The 17901-nt window shown below is 48.4% G+C and overlaps 3 protein-coding genes across 8 annotated transcripts; 1 reads left to right on the top strand and 2 right to left on the bottom strand.

Moving 5' to 3' along the window:
- On the bottom strand, positions 1 to 6256 carry LOC122366134 (heme oxygenase-like). 3 transcript variants are annotated; one of them, XM_043337995.1, is made up of 3 exons: positions 6245 to 6256; positions 1511 to 1630; positions 1 to 1135 (listed from the first exon to the last, which is right to left on the bottom strand). In XM_043337995.1, exons 2-3 carry the CDS (start codon positions 1623 to 1625, stop codon positions 504 to 506), a joined length of 747 nt encoding a protein of 248 aa, XP_043193930.1. In that variant the 5' UTR covers positions 1626 to 1630; positions 6245 to 6256; the 3' UTR covers positions 1 to 503. The 3 variants fall into 3 exon arrangements, with proteins under 3 accessions (XP_043193930.1, XP_043193927.1, XP_043193929.1); XM_043337992.1 differs by lacking the exon at positions 6245 to 6256 and adding an exon at positions 6069 to 6208; XM_043337994.1 differs by lacking the exon at positions 6245 to 6256 and adding an exon at positions 5750 to 6006.
- Positions 2100 to 3716, bottom strand: LOC122366133 (N-acetyltransferase 9-like). Its single transcript, XM_043337991.1, has 2 exons — positions 3445 to 3716; positions 2100 to 3140 (listed from the first exon to the last, which is right to left on the bottom strand). The coding sequence occupies exons 1-2, from the start codon at positions 3493 to 3495 to the stop codon at positions 2400 to 2402; spliced, it is 792 nt and encodes a 263-aa protein (XP_043193926.1). The 5' UTR covers positions 3496 to 3716; the 3' UTR covers positions 2100 to 2399.
- Positions 6257 to 8589: 2333 nt separating the features above from the next.
- Positions 8590 to 13011, top strand: LOC122366135 (U6 snRNA-associated Sm-like protein LSm3). Of its 4 annotated transcripts, none has more exons than XM_043337997.1 (4): positions 8590 to 8625; positions 12002 to 12067; positions 12273 to 12380; positions 12676 to 13011. In XM_043337997.1, the coding sequence occupies exons 2-4, from the start codon at positions 12050 to 12052 to the stop codon at positions 12853 to 12855; spliced, it is 306 nt and encodes a 101-aa protein (XP_043193932.1). In that variant the 5' UTR covers positions 8590 to 8625; positions 12002 to 12049; the 3' UTR covers positions 12856 to 13011. The 4 variants fall into 4 exon arrangements, with proteins under 4 accessions (XP_043193932.1, XP_043193931.1, XP_043193934.1 ...); XM_043337996.1 differs by having other exon boundaries at positions 8601 to 8616; XM_043337999.1 differs by lacking the exon at positions 8590 to 8625 and adding an exon at positions 8629 to 8647.
- The last annotated feature ends 4890 nt before the right edge of the window (positions 13012 to 17901 follow it).

Consider the following 17901-nt stretch of genomic DNA (forward strand, 5'->3'; position numbering starts at 1 on the left):
TTAAACGCATACTTCATGTATGTATTATAGGTATTTGAGTTGGTTCTGGATAAGTATGCCATTATTCTAGTAACCTTCTTCTAAAGGTCGCTTTAAGGAAAGACACAGCGCTTGGCTCACAGTAATACGCTCGTAAAACATCAGTCAACACGGCCCTCCGGTACTACCATGCAATAATAACATGCTGGCGCCGGGCGCCCCAGTATACGAGTAATGACATCCATAAAACTGCAGGAGATGAGGTCCGTGGCACACTCGCCGCAATTATACATGCACCATGTGACGGGTTCGCACTTCCTCACAACACCCTCTGTATCAAACTAGACTGTTAAAAGTATCACCTGAGCCACTTTGAGCAGCGCTCCACGGTTCACCGCTACCATCTATGAGAACAGGACTCTGCGGCACGTGGTCGCCCAACTCCTCTGCGAACGGCGAGTTACGGGCACTCCATTCTCTCCATAATGGGACTCTGAGGAGGGCCAGGCGCCTGGCGGCGGTATCTACCTGAGCAGCAGCCAGTAGAGCGCGGCCAGCAGCAGCACCAGCAGGGCGGCGGTGCCCAGTCGGCGCAGCAGCACCTGCTCGGCGCCGCGCACCGTTGCCACGATCTCGTTGTTGCGCACAAACACCTCTCGGCTCTCGTCGATCAACTGGCGCCGGGTGACGTCGTCCAGCTGGTCAGCGGCCGCGTTCATGGCCGCCGCCAGCCGCGTCTTCAGCTGGCGGATCGTGTGCGCGCCGTAGTCGGTGACGGCGTTGCCCGGCGCGTCGGCGCTGCCGCCGAACACGCGGTGGAGCAGGCGGCGCTTGGCGCGCAGCACCTGGCCGCCGGAGAGCAGTCCCATGTAGAGGTGGTAGATGTAGGCCATGAGCAGGTGCGGCTCGTCGCGCTCCAGGTCGGCCAGGTGGTCCAGGTAGCGCTGCACGGCCGGCCGCGGCGCGTGCCGCAGCCGCCACTCGGCGCCCAGGTAGTGCGCCAGGTCGGCCTCGAAGGCGGCGCGGCGCCGCATGCCCGGCACGTCCAGCTCGCCGACCAGACTGTCGCCCAGCCGGTCCAGCGCCGACTCCAGGTAGGCGAACACATCATAGAACACCAGCAGGCCCTCGGCCCAGACGGCGTTGTCCGACAGCGCTGCCGGCACCGACAGGATATGTTGGGGCGGCGACAGACACAGACACTCGGCGCCGACAGGGTATGTTGGAGCGGCGACACTCGGCACCGACAGGATATGTTGGAGCAGTCACAGACGAGACAAACAGCCGACAGGACATTATTGGAGTGGTAACGGGCGACACCGGCACGGCGTTTGACTGGTGACGAACACTCCACGCCTGGGGTTCCCTGTCGCAACGAATAATTACAATGTGTATTACACCGTTCAAAGGGGTGGAGATATGGCTGCGACCACATCCTATCTCTCAGCTTTACCAGATAAAGGATTAATTTGCATCCACATTTATTCTATGCTCCGGAGCGAGCACGGGTTGGTGCATGCTTATTGCTTACCGATGCCGAGTTTGGCGTTGATGAGCGCGTCGCTGACGCTGTGTATGTCGCGGGTGGCCTTCCGCATCTGTTTGGTGAACGGAATGTCCTCGACATGCTCTGCTTGAGGCGCCATGGTCACTGCGGAAGAGTTGTTCAGTCTTACTCCGGGGGATGGAAAGGAAGTTTTTACTTTGATAACTGCAGAACTCGAGCACAACTCATCGGTTGGAGAACCGTGTATCTGCTCGGTGGAGGGCAGCCATCAAAATTTGTTTTGGAGATCGTGATCTCTGCCATATTCAACTTCTGCTGTGGTCCATTCCAACGCTCCATTCCACGCCAAAGCCGAAATACTGTGTGATAAGATAGTGAAAAATTGATGGTTTAGACTCAGAGGGAACTATAGAACAGTGGTTTGTGTAACAGCATTTATCACAAGAGCTTGTGCGCAATCCGTTAAATGCACAAATGTTCCTTTGCAAATGAATCTCACAGTCTTGCATGATGACAAAGAAATGGATGGATGGATGAAAAGGATGGAAATGGAATGAACTTAACATTGACACAACCGCTTCAAAATCTCTTAACCAATATTTTTGACCCGCTGTTGAACACCACCGTATATCACTTTTATTAAATGTAGCACATAGGTACTACACGCAACAACGCCCGCATTTATGAGCTAGCTAGCATGTCAACTTCAGCCGATATAAAGCAGTTCACCGTCGCATTGCGTAACTAACAGGAACGTAGTAATGACGCTTCAAATTCATATTCAACACAGTCATATGAAACGACGCAATTTCTAATCAAACAATTTACATTAAAGGCAATGAAAATAAAGGGATCACCTACAAATCAACATGTAAAAGAGCACAGATCAGCAGGCGACCACCCCCTGGTCCCATCAGCTGGCCGTGGCGTCGCCCGAAGGCTTCACCTGCTCCCCATCTGCCTTCAGTTCCTTGCTGTCATTCTCGGTCCCCGCCTGAACGTCAGGTGCCCCCGTTCGGTCGACGGGCGCCCCCGGCCCGTCATCGGTGGCCTCCTCGGGCGCCGGCTCCAGCCGGTAGCCGGGGGTGAGCTGGCGCAGCCGGCGGCTCCAGTCGACTGTCACGGCCACCTCCAGCGTCACCTCCCGGAACACCTCACTGCGTCCCACCTCCGAGAACCCCATCCCGGCGAACATCCGACGGCTGGCCTCGTTGTCAAAGCCGATTTTGACCTCGAAGCGCGTTAGGCCGAGCGTCTCGACGCCGTAGCGCAGCATGGCGGCGGCGGCCTGCCTGCCGCGGCCGGCGCCGCGCGCCCACCGCTCGGCAATCATCACCTCGGCCTCTGCTGCGGCTCCGTCCGCCAGGAAGAGGTTCACGTCGCCCACCATGGCGGCCGGCTGGTGGCCGCACCGCTCCAGCGCCGCCCGGTCCAGCACGATGAACGTGCACTTGTCGTCATCATTGAGCCAGCTCTGCTGCATGGCGTACTCCTGGTCGAGGGTCAGCGGCTCGGAGGCGGTCAGCTGGCGCAGCTCGGCCGACTGCATCCACTCGTGGTACTTGGGCACGTGACTGGCGCGGTATGGCACCAGCACCACTAGCTCCGTCCAGACGGCCGTACCAGCGTTGGTCCTCATTGTCGGCCAGTACGACTGCAAGAGGACCCTCCCTGAGAATATGTCTGACAGCTTGCCTTAATCACTAATACCCACTCTTTTACTGTTATCTGGGCTTCATCATCATATTTGGAGCAGCAGCAAAGCTACCCTTGTAATAAAACATTAGTATCCCTATAAATAAAGCCAGCTATGCCTAGTGCTTTAGCTGAGTAACCCCATTCAAGTTGACAATGCATCTACTGAAAAGCAGAACAAGCAGAAAAATAAACATGATCTATTTATTGTGAGTTAAATTGTCTCCCCATAGTCATCCAATGCACCTGATAGTAAACCTTACCTGTATGCAATTTGTGGCCCTGGCACCTAATAACGTGTTGTCAATTACCATTGACCAAGTGGCTCCTCATGAAGTCAAAAAGGTTAAGTGGTTGACCTCATAACGGCCTCAGTTAAAAAATCACAAGGATCAGTGACTACACAGCTGTTTGGCGCCTCCACAGATGATTGGATTCAGATGGCCAGGTAGGTTCCAGACTTCCAGATGCATGTATGAATTAGTAGGTACAAAAGCACTTATGTATGTGCTTAAGTCAAGGTACAATATTCACACTGTCCATAATAACTAGGTATCTGACAACATTGGCCACACATCACACTTCATCAGCACACATCAGTCTATGCAGTCACTCATCATGACGCAAGAACATTCGTCAGAGTACAAGTTTCAGGGTCAGGGGACTTAGGTCTTGGCACATCTTTGATCATATCTGGACACATCTTTTTTGTACATAGCTGCCACAAAACTGGCATGCTGGCTGCTGCACACATTACACAAGCCCCTATTACAGGTAAAATGATAAAATTATGATTCTGCTGACCAAAGTCAAAGTCATGCAATGCTTTTCAAAAGGTCTGACCTGAAAACACACCTGTAGGAAGCAGTTTGGACCAAAATTCCAGTCAATGTTGTTACTTGTTAACACAGTGATCCTTAACCCGCGCACCGACGGGGGTCTGCGCCAACTTAGTACCGACGGGGGGGCGGATGACCGCCCCCGAGATCTCGAGAACGAAGCAAGATAGCGACAAGCGGTAAACGGCATCGGATACGCACGGACAAGGTCTACAATTTTTACTAAGGTCATTTTCAGGTCAGGTCAAAGATGACGTCACAGGGGTCGAAAAAGTCAAAATGGCGGCGCTAGATATGGAGAGGGTTTTTCTCGAATAACTTTCGAAGTAGTCAAGATAGGAACAAACTAAAGGCATCATCGTGATCCTCTCGTCAATCCGCATCGAATGATATAGATGTTGACCTCGAAAGGTCAAGGTCAAAGGTTGACCTCAGGTCACGTGACCTCGAGGTCATCATGTATATCATTCGATGCGTCTTGACGAGCTGAACACAATGAGACCATCCGCGCGGCTGTATCTTGTTCCTGTAAGGAGTTATCGGCAAAAAACCTTTGGTGACCTTTGATGACGTCACATGACCTTACAGCTGCCCAACAGCAAAACAGACCTCAAGGTAGTGAAGGTTGATCGTATGTGAAGTCATGTATGGTATATGGGGCCATTCCGACCCGTTTTAGTGGTAAAAACAGGGAGTTGATTTTTCCCCCATTGACTTATAATGGGGAGGTCGCGAAATTGACCTGACCTTAGGTCACCGACATCAAAATTCCGAGATATACAAATTGTAGCTACTAATGACCTAATAACATCCTGCGACTTTCAAAGGCCTCCGACATCTACTGTAGCTCTGGCACGGTGACAAAGTTGCAAAAAAGTGACTTGAGGTTGGGTCATTCAAAGTGACCTGGTGACCTGACCTTAAAAGTTAGGAGGTTCAAACTTGCACACCATGTGTAAAATTGATGAGAGAATAGTCATACCAAATTTTGCGGCGCTACGCGCCGCGGTTTTCCCGCTATCCGCGAAAAACCTCAGGGGGGGGGGCGGATATCCGCCCCCCCCCCCCGTCGGTGCGCGGGTTAATAATAAGTACACTCAAGTCATTTAAAGACAAGGTATAGATTACAGAAGGTGAACTGTAGAGGGGAGTTTCTGGCTTCTGGGATCTCTGAACATGCCAAGCTGGTAAGTCTAGCCCTTACTTATTAGTAAGAGGTGGCTGCATAACAGAAACAGCCGGTTAACTAATCCTTCAAACGCAACTTTGAGACAGAGGCACCCTTTGGCCTTTACTGAGATTGTCAGGGGCTCTTGTGCTGATCTGATCAAAGATGTGTCCAGAAAGGTTACCTAATGGTGTAAACTGTAAAAGATACAATACATCAGCTAGAGGATTCAGAGGAAATCTGGAGAGAGAGAGAGAGAGAGAGAGAGAGAGAGAGAGAGAGAGAGAGAGAGAGAGAGAGAGAGAGAGAGAGAGAGAGAGAGAGAGAGAGAGAGAGAGAGAGAGAGAGAGAGAGAGAGAGAGAGAGAGAGAGAGAGAGAGAGAGAGAGAGAGAGGAGAGAGAGAGAGAGAGAGAGAGAGAGAGAGAGAGAGAGAGAGAGAGAGAGAGAGAGAGAGAGAGAGAGAGAGAGAGAGAGAGAGAGAGAGAGAGAGTCAGATTTTTCATGTCAGATTTCATGGAAAAGGACTTCAAACCGCTGAAGTTCGATGTACTTCAACTTACCACAAAAACGAAATTATATAAGTTCCCTCCTATCTGTATCAGTTCACACAGCATGAATTCATGCGCCATAGATAGCCTTCCGTGCGCCAATTATGTATAAGTTAATTAGAGATGCGTGAACTAAATTATTACACATAAAAGGGCAACGTGTTGCCCCGTACTCGGGGCGAAGCAGTGCAGTGCCGAAGGCAATGCCTTAGGAGAGATTACAGGCAATGATAAGTCAAATATTTTTAGGTTAAGTGGTTGTGTATCTGGCTTCAGGCCGAAGCCCTGAAGCCTGATGCGCAACCACTTAACCTGAAAATATTTGACTTACCATTTCTTGCAATGTATTCATGCGAGCAACTGTTTTCTTATCCTCAGGTAGGCAAAATCAGTAGGTCAGGTTAGGTCAGGTGAGGTTACGTTGTTTTGTTTTTATTTTGCCATATTTTATTTTCAATATATTTATTCTTTCTATTTTATGGAATTCTAGAGTATTTTTTGCGCTACAATTTTGCCGCACTTTGCACACATGGCGCGTAACACTGAACTCGCGCATAAACATCGAGAACGGCCTTGCTTGTACCAAGGCCCTAAGAAACGAAATGAAAAATCTATTGCTAAATACAAGGTTGCACGGACTTATTTCTACTAAACCTACCAGAATATAGTTTCACGGTTGATTATTTAAATAATTATTCAATCAAAATTTCTTTATTATTATCTCGTAATCATTTATAAGCAATTTTATAAATCAACTTTCAATTTGCTTGCCTTTTACTAGCAAAATAACTTTTCTAGTATTGGGTCAACATAGTGGTGTAGCAGTAGGAACCACATCTGGCAAAACCCCAATGCCTACATACAGCAGAAAAGCAGCCACCAGGTGTCGCCACAGTCGCCACTTGGTCGCCACACAGATGTCGCGCGCGTCGCCAATCGCCACACTACCGATTTCCATAAGGACGCATATGTACGGATATGTATAGGAAAGTCGCCCTTAAGGATTACGCTTACATCCTTTGCTTATGAGGTGGGTGGTTGGAAATTGGGAGGGGCTCAGCTATTTTTGACCACGGATATGCCTTTATCACGTGATGAGGAACATGCTGATAAGCGTTTTATGCGTCATAACAGCACAAAAGTATTTTTAATCATTTTTCAAAAATAGCCGTTCTGCCGTATCTTTCAGTGCAAGGTGCCGTTGGTCATCCCCGACGTGACGTCACGCAGGGAATTTGCCAGATTTTCCTACTAGACTTCGACACCCTTGTACGAAATACGGTTGGTATCAAGGCTATAGAACTCCAGGTAAGGACACCAGCCGTTTGACCTTGAACGCCGCCGGCCGGCCGATGACGTCATTGGAGGCAAGCCGGCTCGGCGGACACACAAGGCGAATGCATAACGGAGGGGCGTTGGAACGTTGCGGGAGCCGGGGAGATATTTTAATGTGGTTGTATACCACCATTGTTATGTTTATTGATCTACAGACTGCATTCTTTTAAACCTCGATGCACTCTAGGCCTGGATGGTTCGTACATTCGTGGAACGATCACCCCGTCCGAAGTCCGTGGTCGAAGCTGTCATAGTATTAAAGACACTAAGACGGGTGCAATAACGGCGATCCGATCCCGTCTCTGGCGAATCTAGAGGGGTCGTAAGGACCCAGGCCGAATCTGACCGTCTATTTTTAGGGAAACGGGGTGGGTGAATTGACAACCGATGGCTTAAGAGATAATGAGAAGAGATCCCGTCGTCGATTGTTGTTTGACAGACAACACATGTTGTACTGGACGTATGACCATCAGAGGTAATGCCTGAACGTAGGCAAGCATAATTGTTCTGTCATACTGTTTAGGAATATAAAATGGTAATGGAGATTATTGAGGATATGATCTCTACATTACAGGAATTCGCTAATTACTACGGCCCATAGGGGCACCGCCGGAGCTGTTGTTTTGCCATCGGTCCCAGGCAACTCCAGGGAGCTGCAGTACCCGGCGGCCAAAGCGGCCCACCTCGTCGACTCGCAGGTCCTGTGGGATTCCGTGATGCTTTAGTGCTTCACCCACAGAAGCACGGGCATAGCAGTAGGATGTGGGGCTAGGTGTCTGTCCACCTCTTCATTGAAAGAACAACGTATACAGCGCCTGGTCCCGCCGAAGCTCGGTATCGACCGTGACTTATTCACAACTGGCGGATCCAGGAAGCGGTCTTGGACACTGCGGGGGCTTACCCCAAAAAGGTTTCTCGGAATTAATTTAAAAAAAAAACTCTGATTTCGATTCCTTGCGCACTGCTGTGCAGTGTGATTAACCAACATTTCCTCAGAAAAGTTGTGAAGTTTTCTTTGATTCTCGAAAAGCGATTTCGGGCGCTTCCAATGTGGGGGAAGACATTTGCCCCAAATGCCTTCCCCTGGATCCGCCAGTGGGTTGCCCCACTCCGAGCTTGACTAAAACCATTTTCAAACCCCACCAGAAACCGATGGTAAGGTGAATTTAAATCCAATAACTCATCTCTGTCTGCCCGCCTAAATATGTATACAACACATGGTACGGCACCCGGCCCTGTCTGAGCTATGAGCCGATCGCGATATTTTCGGCTTTCCCCAACCCAAGCTCGATTAGGAACGTTCTCCTTCCCCACCCGATTGCTGATGTCAATTCAAATTCAATACCTCATCTCTGTCGGCCCGACCATAACCCATTCATTGCACACCGTTCAGCGCCCCGCCCCGCCAGAAGTATCCTAGCGCGCTGAGCAGTTGCCTCCAGCCGCGTCATCGCGAGGCCCCGCGCGGCCCATAAATTAATACATTGCGCGAATAGCCGTGTCACCCCCCTGGTTGGTATAAGTGTGATCAAGGCCGTATAAGTGTGATCAGAGTGCGATATATCAAAAATTATTGTCCATTTCAGTGTTTCCATGATGGTTTCCAGTGGCGGATCCAGGGGGGGGGGGCAAAATGGGCATTTTTTAAAAATTTAGTCCGAACCTTTTGATGGGAAGGATTCACAAGGACAGAGCCACCGCTAAGCGAAGGTTGTTGCGGTGACCCTGCCCTCTACCCTCCGATCGCGCAATTCCAGTTCTATGGCAGAGTTTAGAGTCAAAAGTTTAACGTGCGCACATAGCCGCGCACGGGCCACGGCCGGTCCCTCACTGACTTCACCTGGCTACGGCCTGCCACCAACCGCAACCATACCTGTCAGGAGGCCCATAAATGTCAAGCGCCCGTCGCGCTTCGAACCCGGACTGTTGTAACCGGGAACGCGTGCTCTCACCACGCGGAGTCCAACGCTCTACTAACTGAGCTACGTGATTTCCCCCCCCAAACGGCATAATTTTAACATTACGCCTATGGACGATGCATGGAAAGAATCGATAAATTTTATGGTTTGCCCCCCCAAAACTCTGAGCTGGATCCGCCTCTGATGGTTTCCACGTTATTTAGCATGGAGAAGTAGATTCTCACCATAGAAAATGTGTGATTTGATAGGCAAAGGTCTTCAAAATCACCGGCCTTGGTTGCGTTGTTAGCTACCCAGTGGCAGTGTATACGGGTATATGTTTTAGGGCCTTGTTAGTGTATATAAATCATATAAATACCTAGTAAGCATAGTAGACTAGCTGCCACCTCATAGGAGGTATCTTACACTAGGTATCTTACAGGTCAGTCTGAGTCGGGGGAGATTTGGTCAATCGTCATTTTTAGCACATGCCATTGTTGGCAGCTATGTGCCAAAAATGACAACGCTATCAGCTATTTTTGGCAACGATGAAGCCGATTTCACTCCTCAGCGAGGAAATCACGACTTTGGAATTACAAGCACTGATTTTGGAAAAGAAGTGCTGCCACCTGGTGCAAGAAGAATAAACCAGCTTTAATCTGGCCATTGTTTGTATGGTAGTCCAACGTTGATGTTTACCCTTTTTTGTGGCCTGAAATTGGAACTTTAATTTGCAGCTTCTGAAAATGATCAATATTGATCAAAAACATTATTTTGATGACCAAAAGAGAATGGTTGCCATTTTTGGCACATGTGACAAAAACAGGGGCGGATACAGCCATTTTCAAAGGGAGGGGCCAAAACCGGTCACTTTCCGAGCCCATTCAAAACTCCAAACTGAGGCTTAGGGTGCACCGATTACCCACCCTACCCCGAAAAGCACGCTACATGGTAAGTTTAACCCGCGCCCTGCTGGAGCGCGGGTTATTTCTGGCATTCCTGGTATTTCTGGCAAATATGATCATACATCTTGTCTGCATGTGTGTAAACTTCAGACCGAGGGCACTCAAGGTCAGGTCGCCAGGTCACGTGAAGTGACCTCACCTCATAAAAGGTTTCCATGTCTGCCATAGCTACACCGAGTGAAAGATCGCTTTGAAACTTTCAGCGATTGATAAGAGCAACCGTATGTACCAAATTTTCATCTCGAAATTCTGACATCGGTGACCTAAGGTCAGGTCAATTTTGCAACCTCTCCGTTATAAGTCCATGGAAGAAAATGAAAGGCGCCTCTTTTGGACGAATGCCATTCAAAATACTTTAAAACACCGAATTACAAAGTAAACATGCCACGATGAACTGGAAAATGGCTCCCGTGACCCCTCTTTATGTCCCTTAGGTCATCTCACGTCACGAAAGGTATCTAACAGTTCTTCGCGAATAACTTTTCATAGAGGCATACTAGAGCGATGAAAACGCCTTAGGTGTATTCAGCTCGACGATACGGATCGACTGAAGGCAGCATGACCTTTTCCGGTCAGGTCATGGCCTTAACCTGAGGTCAAATTTTGAAGTTGGCTTTTCGAGGTCAACTTATAGTTCATTCGATGTTTCTTGACGAGAGGAACACGATGCCGGTAAAAGTGGTGGACGGTAAAAACAGGGCGCCTGGCGCGATTTGATCAAGACTTTTGAAATTCACTTGGATAGAGCACGTGACAAGTGGCGTGTGGAAGGAATAGGGAGGGGAGAACTTCTTGATGGTCAATTGACTGTAGGTATATACGCTCCGGCGTCCTGTTTTCACCGTCCACCGTAAAAGTGACCTCGTGCAAGGTTTGAGTCAAAATTTATTGCAGAAAAACTGTTTCCGCAAAAATCGTCTATTTTGCCAGTTTTTCCCTTGCAGGTAAAACCGTTGTCCTTGGGTCAAATCTGAAAGAATTTTCCAGAACGAGCGCAAATAGGGCTATAAAATACGCTTTTCCGGGGCACTGTAACTCTATTGGTTCCCGAGTTATGCGCCGGTTTGTTGAAACTTGTTGACATTCAGCCTGAAAATTTGGCCTTCGATGACCTATGGGCTCTAGTGATCTGATCTTTGACCTGACCAAAATGTGACCAGATTAAGTTCGTCATTATTTTGACACTCTTTCGAACGCTGCCTTCCCCGTATCGCTACATGGCCCAGGAGCCGAGTTAGAAGGGGGGAGTGTTCAAACACCCCCGCCCCCCAGCATAGCGTGGAAATCCAGGAGCCCCAGCAGTATAAGTAATCATGCCGCTAAGAAATTTGCGATTCTGTCATTCCTACCGAAACGTCCACCTCTCGACTCAACGTGCTACGATAGGGGCGCCACCACCCTATTTGTCACATGTTGCCGATCGCATAGGCGGCGGAACGGGGAGGGCACCGGGGCACCGTGCCCCCTTTGATTTTGCCATTTTAACATTAGTCCTATGGGCGTTACATGGAAAGAATGGGACCAAAAGTCGGCAGTGTCCCCCTTTAATTGAAGGTGTTCCGCCGCTACTGGCCGATCGCGTCCCAGAGGCGATTTTACAGGGGTGAAATCAGTTGCAGAAAGGGGGTGGCAAATCCCATTTTGCCCCCCCCCCCCCAAACCTGATTTTGGCCCAGTTGGCCCCCCTTGGATCCGCCAGTGGACAAAAATAGCACGTGCTAAAAATGACAACAATTGACCAAACCTCCCCCGACTGAGGGAGGTTGTTTGTGCCGAGTGGGCAAGCTTCAACTTTAAATAGTTCCTATCTGCCGTGCCAACTGCCATGTGTGCAAATTATGGACATATGCTGTATGCATGCATTCCTACTTGCCATGCATGCAGATATGTCAAACTGGGTGCATCTTGGGCGTGCACCCGTCTTTGCAGTGGGGCTGCAAGCCCCCCCCCCCCTCTCCCTGGATCCACCAGTGCCAATGCGTGGTCCCTTGAGTAACCATTTATGTTTCATGATTCCTTATCATGTAGTACCATCAACTTGAAATAATGTTGATGTTTGCTTTCAGATTGTATCTGATTGTTCACTTCCAAAGAAGCTTCTCATACCTGCAATAATGGCTGACGAGGAACAGGTGAGAGTGAATTTTGGGTACTTAGTTTTAGATATTCACATAGCATAGTGTAATGCATAGTGTTATTGTACAAAAATAGTGTTTGTATCAATAAAGTTGAGTAGGATCTGATTGCCCATTGGTTACTTAGGTGTGGGTACTCCTCATCGATTAGGAATGGGTGGCTGCTGTATGATGAGCTAATTGAGAAACAATGCTGTTGCAGGCACCAACTGTGACTGTCGAAGAGCCACTGGATCTCATTAAACTCAGCTTGGATGAGCGGATCAAGGTGAAGATGCGCAACGAGCGAGAACTCAAGGGCCGTCTGCATGTGAGTACATGTGCGAGCGGCTCGCCTATTTCTGTATTGCTTCAGCTTTGTATCTCAGTGCTTTATTTTAGTTCTGCTTTGCATATGTTTTCCTTTCATTTCTTCTTTTGTAACTTGGTAAACTTAGTGTATAGTCATCTTAAACACTTGTTTTATTGTATGATCTATGGTCCATCACTATCTATCTATAATATATCTATTCTGTACTGGCTTGCTGGCGTATTTGGCCGTTACCCGGCCTGTAGTGTTGTACTGCCAGGCGGCTGAGCTGACGGGTGCGGACGGACGGCGGCAGGGCTACGACCAGCACTTGAACATGATACTCGGAGACGTCGAGGAGACGGTCACCACCGTTGACATCGACGAGGAGACCTACGAGGAGGTGCACAAGACCACCAAGCGCACCATCCCCATGCTGTTCGTGCGCGGCGACGGCGTCATTCTCGTGTCGCCGCCGATGCGCGCCGGCATGTAGCTGCCGCGCGCGTGCTGACATCTAGCGGGGAGCGGCGCGAAGCTTGGCCCACCGGACAGCAAGGGGCGGGGGGGGGGGGCGGTCTAAGCGAGACATGTCTCAGTCTATATTGTTTTCATTGTCATTGGAAGAGCATCATACACTTGTTTATCATATGCCTTCATTTCTTTGTGGCTGTTTGGATTCGCGTTTTGATTCGGTGGGCATCGAGGGTTAAAATGGAGCGAGCTCGACGAATAAAGTGAGAATTGCCTGCATCAGTTCACATACCATGATTGAATCTGCTTCTTTCAAACTTCAACCTCGTTGATCGATTCTGATAGCTTCATCAGAGGGTACGGGTGTATGCTGATTTTTGTTCTTGCGTAACACACTATTATAATAACAATATTACAGGCGAGATAATTTATTCATCCACATCATTTCTTACATAGTAATCAATTTTTTACTCACTAAACTGGAAAGCATCATCAAGTTTTTATGTTGCATAAAAAGTTGCTTGACGTACCATGTGTTTGTCCTACTGCACTTGATAACAGATGAAATATGAGACTCTCCATGCTATTATTGCATATTTTGCGTGTAAGCATAGCAGTTTTTCATCGCACAGGCTGGAAGACTTAGAAGATTCTAGGCACCGTAGTTTATATGTGTAATGAAGAACAAAGTCAGTTATTGGTGATATTGTTTTATCTCTGTGTCCACTGTCCCTAAGTCATTAGCGGGTCAGCTTGTCCCCCCCCCCCCCGACACTCTGACCAGGCACCCCTCAGATTGATATAGATCCGATGAGATTTTGGAGTCTGGGAAAAATGGGAAGTACTTTTCTGAGAATGCCTGAGAGGTCGGACCCGGTCGGAGCGTGCAGTTCTAGCCGGAGTCGGAGTCGCCAAAATCTGGAGGATCTAACTTCAGACTCGGAAATGTCAATGCTGTGCTTCAATCCACGTTCCTAGTTGGTTCTTTATTACCTTTTACAGCTGATTTTCATAAGTTTTGAAAGAGCTGACCCAAAACTTTTGCTCAAAGCGTGACAAATCTTCGAGGCCATGTTTCGGGGTCTTTCTCAACTCTGGTAAAATGTCTGCGACAGACTCAAGTACGGTTCAAGTGCCGCAGGGCTCATGAGCTTGCTTCTCACGCAGGCCCCTAAGGAGCTACACTGAGCTCTAAGAAGCCTAAGAAGCTCTGGCTAGCTTCAGAGGGCCCCAAACCGGCCTCTGAGGGTCCCACTGGTGCCCATTCTTTGAGGATCTTATACATACGTAGACCTCTGAAGGGCCACACGGATCTGCCTTCATTTTTTTTTTTTTGAGAACCTAAACTGGCCTCTGATAGCTCAGCCGAGCCCTTGCGGCATCAGATCTTGCTGACCCCAAGCCGGCAGCTGAGCGGTCACGACTCACGCACGTGCCTCTGAGGGTCCCACATGTTCCTTATATCCCTAGTAGGGTCCTTAGGGATTCGCCACAGACCTCGATGGTTCGCACTGTTATCTGAGGGCTCCAGGCTCACCCTGCGGCCTGGGTCTGGTCTCTTAGCGCCCGCCGCCCACGCTGGCTTCTGAGGGTCCCACCTTGGGCTCGGAAAGCCCTAAAGCCCCACATACACGTAAAGTCGTAAATGTTTTAGGTGATCCACGCCGATCTCCGGGATCCTAAGCTGGCTTCTGAGAGCCCACGCTGACCCTGAGTGGCCTACAATGGCCTGAGAATCCCAAGCCTACCTTAAAGGCATCCCTTGCCGTAATGCCGTGTACATTTTGTTTCGCGTTTGCATCGCTTCCCTACACACGAAAAAAGGTGAGAATGTGAACAAAATACTTCCTCTCACTGGAGCAAAGATGAATGGCTTCCGATTAACATTTCCGACATTCATTCTCCGCCGAATGTCCAACTTAGCTACTATCAGCAGCTGGCATAAGCCCCATGTGTTTCACATATAAACTCTGCATGCGTGGATATAGGTTTTTGCCAGGTGAACCGATGAAATGCATCGTTTTTTAACCTTTTTTTGGGTGATGATCATGAGCAACCAGCGTCTGCGCAGGGGTCTCTAAGTGGGTCGGCAATCGCAACCACTGTGAAATAATTCTGTCGATCGTATTTTTTTGCCAGTTTTTTTTTTTATTTTTGAACTTTTCTGTACTTACCTAAAAATACATGTCATATATAAAAGGAAAACTTAATCATAGGCGGCGGAACGAGGAGGGCACCGGGGCACCGTGCCCCTTTTGATTTTGGCATTTTAACATTAGCCCTATGGGCGTTACATGGAAAGAATGGGACCAAAAGTCGGCAGTGCCGCCCCCCCCCCCAATTGAAGGTGTTCCGCCGCTACTGAAAACTTTGTCACTGTCTTATTCGTCGCACCATGGCGCGTCAAATGATATGCAAAACGAGTGAGTAACAGCCAGCTGGAGAAAGTGCAGCTTTAACCAGTGGCGGCGGAACGCGTTCAATAAAGGTGGGGATCACCGCCGACTTTTGGTCCCATTCTTTCCATGCAACGCTCATAGGGCTAATGTTTAAATGCCAAAATCAAAGGGGGCACCGCCCCGGTGCCCCCCTTTCGGCCCCCGTTCCGTCGTCTATGGCTTTAACACAAAAATTATTTTGCCCTCTCCCCAACCCAAAATGTCTGGCGACGCCTATGGCGTGGTCCACTTCATAGTTGGGACAAGTGAGGTCTGAGAACTGAGCAAGTGACGTTCATTGTCAGTCATATCGCGATTCACTTTAATTCACGCGACATCGTATGATGGCGGCCGTCCAGCCGGAAACAGGGATATGTGGCTTTGAGGTGGACTTGTGCTTTCTTACTCCTGACAGCAAATAAGAGGGGTCAGGGGCGAGGTTGTCGGTGCAGCTATCTATGCGTAAAATATCACGGAACAAAAGAATGCGGTACAGCAAAAGGATTCAGGCGCTGGTGATAGTGTCATCTATGGACGAGGTATGAAGCTGCACGGCTGTGCGGTAACAAAAGGATGCGGTACAGCAAAAGGATTCAGGCGCTGGTGGTAGTGTCATCTATGGACGAGGTTTGAAGCTGCACGGCAGTGCGGCACAGCCTATATTCAGGCGTGTTTGGTGGTGCCATCTATGGACGAGGTTTGAAGCTGCACTGTCGTGCGGCACAGCCTGTATTCAGGCGTTATTGGTGGTACCATCTATGGACGAGGTTTGAAGCTGCACTGTCGTGCGGCATAGCCTCTTTTCAGGCGTTGTTAGTGGTGCCATCTATGGACGAGATTTCTAATCGCATTGTCATGCGGCACAGCCTGACGCCTGTATTTAGGCGCTGTTGGTGGAGCCATCTATGGGTGAGGATTGAAACTACCTGTCGTGCGGCACAGCCTAATATGTTCAGGCGCTGCTGGTAAAGCCATCTATGTGTGAATTTGGAAGCTACGATGATTCCTAAAGAAAAAGTTAGGATGCAAGTCGCGTGCAATATTAACCTACCATACCGATGGAATTCAAGACTAAACTTAGGTTGATTTTCAGGTACATATGATATATATGTGTACACCAAGTTTTGAAGTCCTAGCACCTTTTGCTACGTCTTTACTTAGAGCCCTTTAAAGTAAAACAGATTGCCGTTCGGTCAAAATGGAGAAAATCGGGAACAGAGCTGTTATAAAGTATTTCAATTTGAAAGGCATGCTTTCATCTGAAACAAAAAAGGATCTGAAATTTGCCTTATTGGTTGTGATTCATCATGTGACACTGTTGTAATTTGAGCTGCTAATTTCAAGCAAGGAAGGAACAGCGTTTAAGATGAACAAATGTAAATACGCCGCAGGATGTGACAAAATCCGGAAACACTGACCCTGCCCTGGGCTGGGGATGCTGGATCTAAGACTGTGAACTCATCAGATAGTTGAATAATATTGAGGGTTTCTTTGAAAATTGTGTTGAGCCCCATTAAGATTAAAAAATAAGCAAGTAATAGCCTTTGGCTCATTGTATAATTGACAAAAGGAATGGAAAAGAATATACAGGGTGTCTCAAAAGTTCGTTCACAGGTACCAGCCATGCTTTTTTGTCAATAATTCTGAATCAACAAGAAATTAACAGTCGAAATTTTGCATGGGCATTGGTGACAACCTTCCTCAAGCAGTCTCATTGTTTTCAAGTGCATTCGACCCTTCATGAGCTCACAAAAAGGGTTCACCTCTGACCATGGGTCAGGCACGAAAATGTAGGTTGCAAAGTCGGGTATGTTGTGAAACTCTGTTTCAGGAGTAATGGGAATGGTTAAGTCGGAAATGACACATGGCTAAGTGTCGGCGAGGATGAGCGCAACATGATGATCATCTCATAAAAACGGTGGCTAAAATTTTTGAAGGACGAAACCATGCGAGACTAACGGCGTTTTGAACGACCCTCGCACGACAGCAGACTCGTGTTCCGGAAAGCAGCTGAAAATGCGGTCATAACTATTGAAAACTGGCAAGAAGGTCACAGACAGAGGTTACCCATTTTCAAAAAGTGCAGGTCATCGTAAAATAAAGACAAATTATAATTTAAAGTTGTTTATAATATCTATAACGCTAATTTTTGGGGACAATAACACAAAAATCGTCAATGCCAAGGACACCTGACCCTCCAAAAGTGTCAGTTATTGTAAAATTTTATCTAACGAAGTTTCAAGAGGCAGATCTGCAGCGAATAATTTTCTTTTAAACACAAGATCCCGATAAAACCACACGATGGACAGGTTTGGGCCGTTTACAAAGCAGAACATCTCCCGAGGAAAACACTCCGCAACCGAGCGAAGGTCTTGGCATGGGGAATGACGAGCGCTTGGAATTTGCAAAATTTGCACAATGTGTCTGAGAAACAGACGTCCGACACATTCTGCTACCATATGATGCGAAAAATTTACTCCTGGCACTTCCCGTTTGTTCAGGACTGGGGTCGTTTTGAAAAGGAAAATGGCGCTTGGGATGTCGGCGCCAGTCATTCATGAAGGAGTTAGCGCCAGAGAATGCCTACAAAATACTCAAGAATGGTGTCGATGCAAGCTGTCGGCTTTCAG

This window comes from Amphibalanus amphitrite, unplaced genomic scaffold (genome assembly GCF_019059575.1).
Source record: "Amphibalanus amphitrite isolate SeventyFive unplaced genomic scaffold, NRLGWU_Aamphi_draft 000787F_arrow, whole genome shotgun sequence".
NCBI lineage: Eukaryota > Metazoa > Arthropoda > Thecostraca > Balanomorpha > Balanidae > Amphibalanus > Amphibalanus amphitrite.

Coding starts and splice junctions, on each gene's coding strand:
- LOC122366134 (XM_043337995.1), bottom strand. CDS start 1,625: ATGGCGCCTCAAGCAGAGCATGTCGAGGACATTCCGTTCACCAAACAG. Junction 1,136..1,510: donor CAACGCCAAACTCGGCATCG/GTAAGCAATAAG, acceptor CGGTGCCGGCAG/CGCTGTCGGACAACGCCGTC.
- LOC122366133 (XM_043337991.1), bottom strand. CDS start 3,495: ATGGTAATTGACAACACGTTATTAGGTGCCAGGGCCACAAATTGCATA. Junction 3,141..3,444: donor GGGCCACAAATTGCATACAG/GTAAGGTTTACT, acceptor GTCCTCTTGCAG/TCGTACTGGCCGACAATGAG.
- LOC122366135 (XM_043337997.1), top strand. Junction 12,381..12,675: donor AACTCAAGGGCCGTCTGCAT/GTGAGTACATGT, acceptor GGACGGCGGCAG/GGCTACGACCAGCACTTGAA.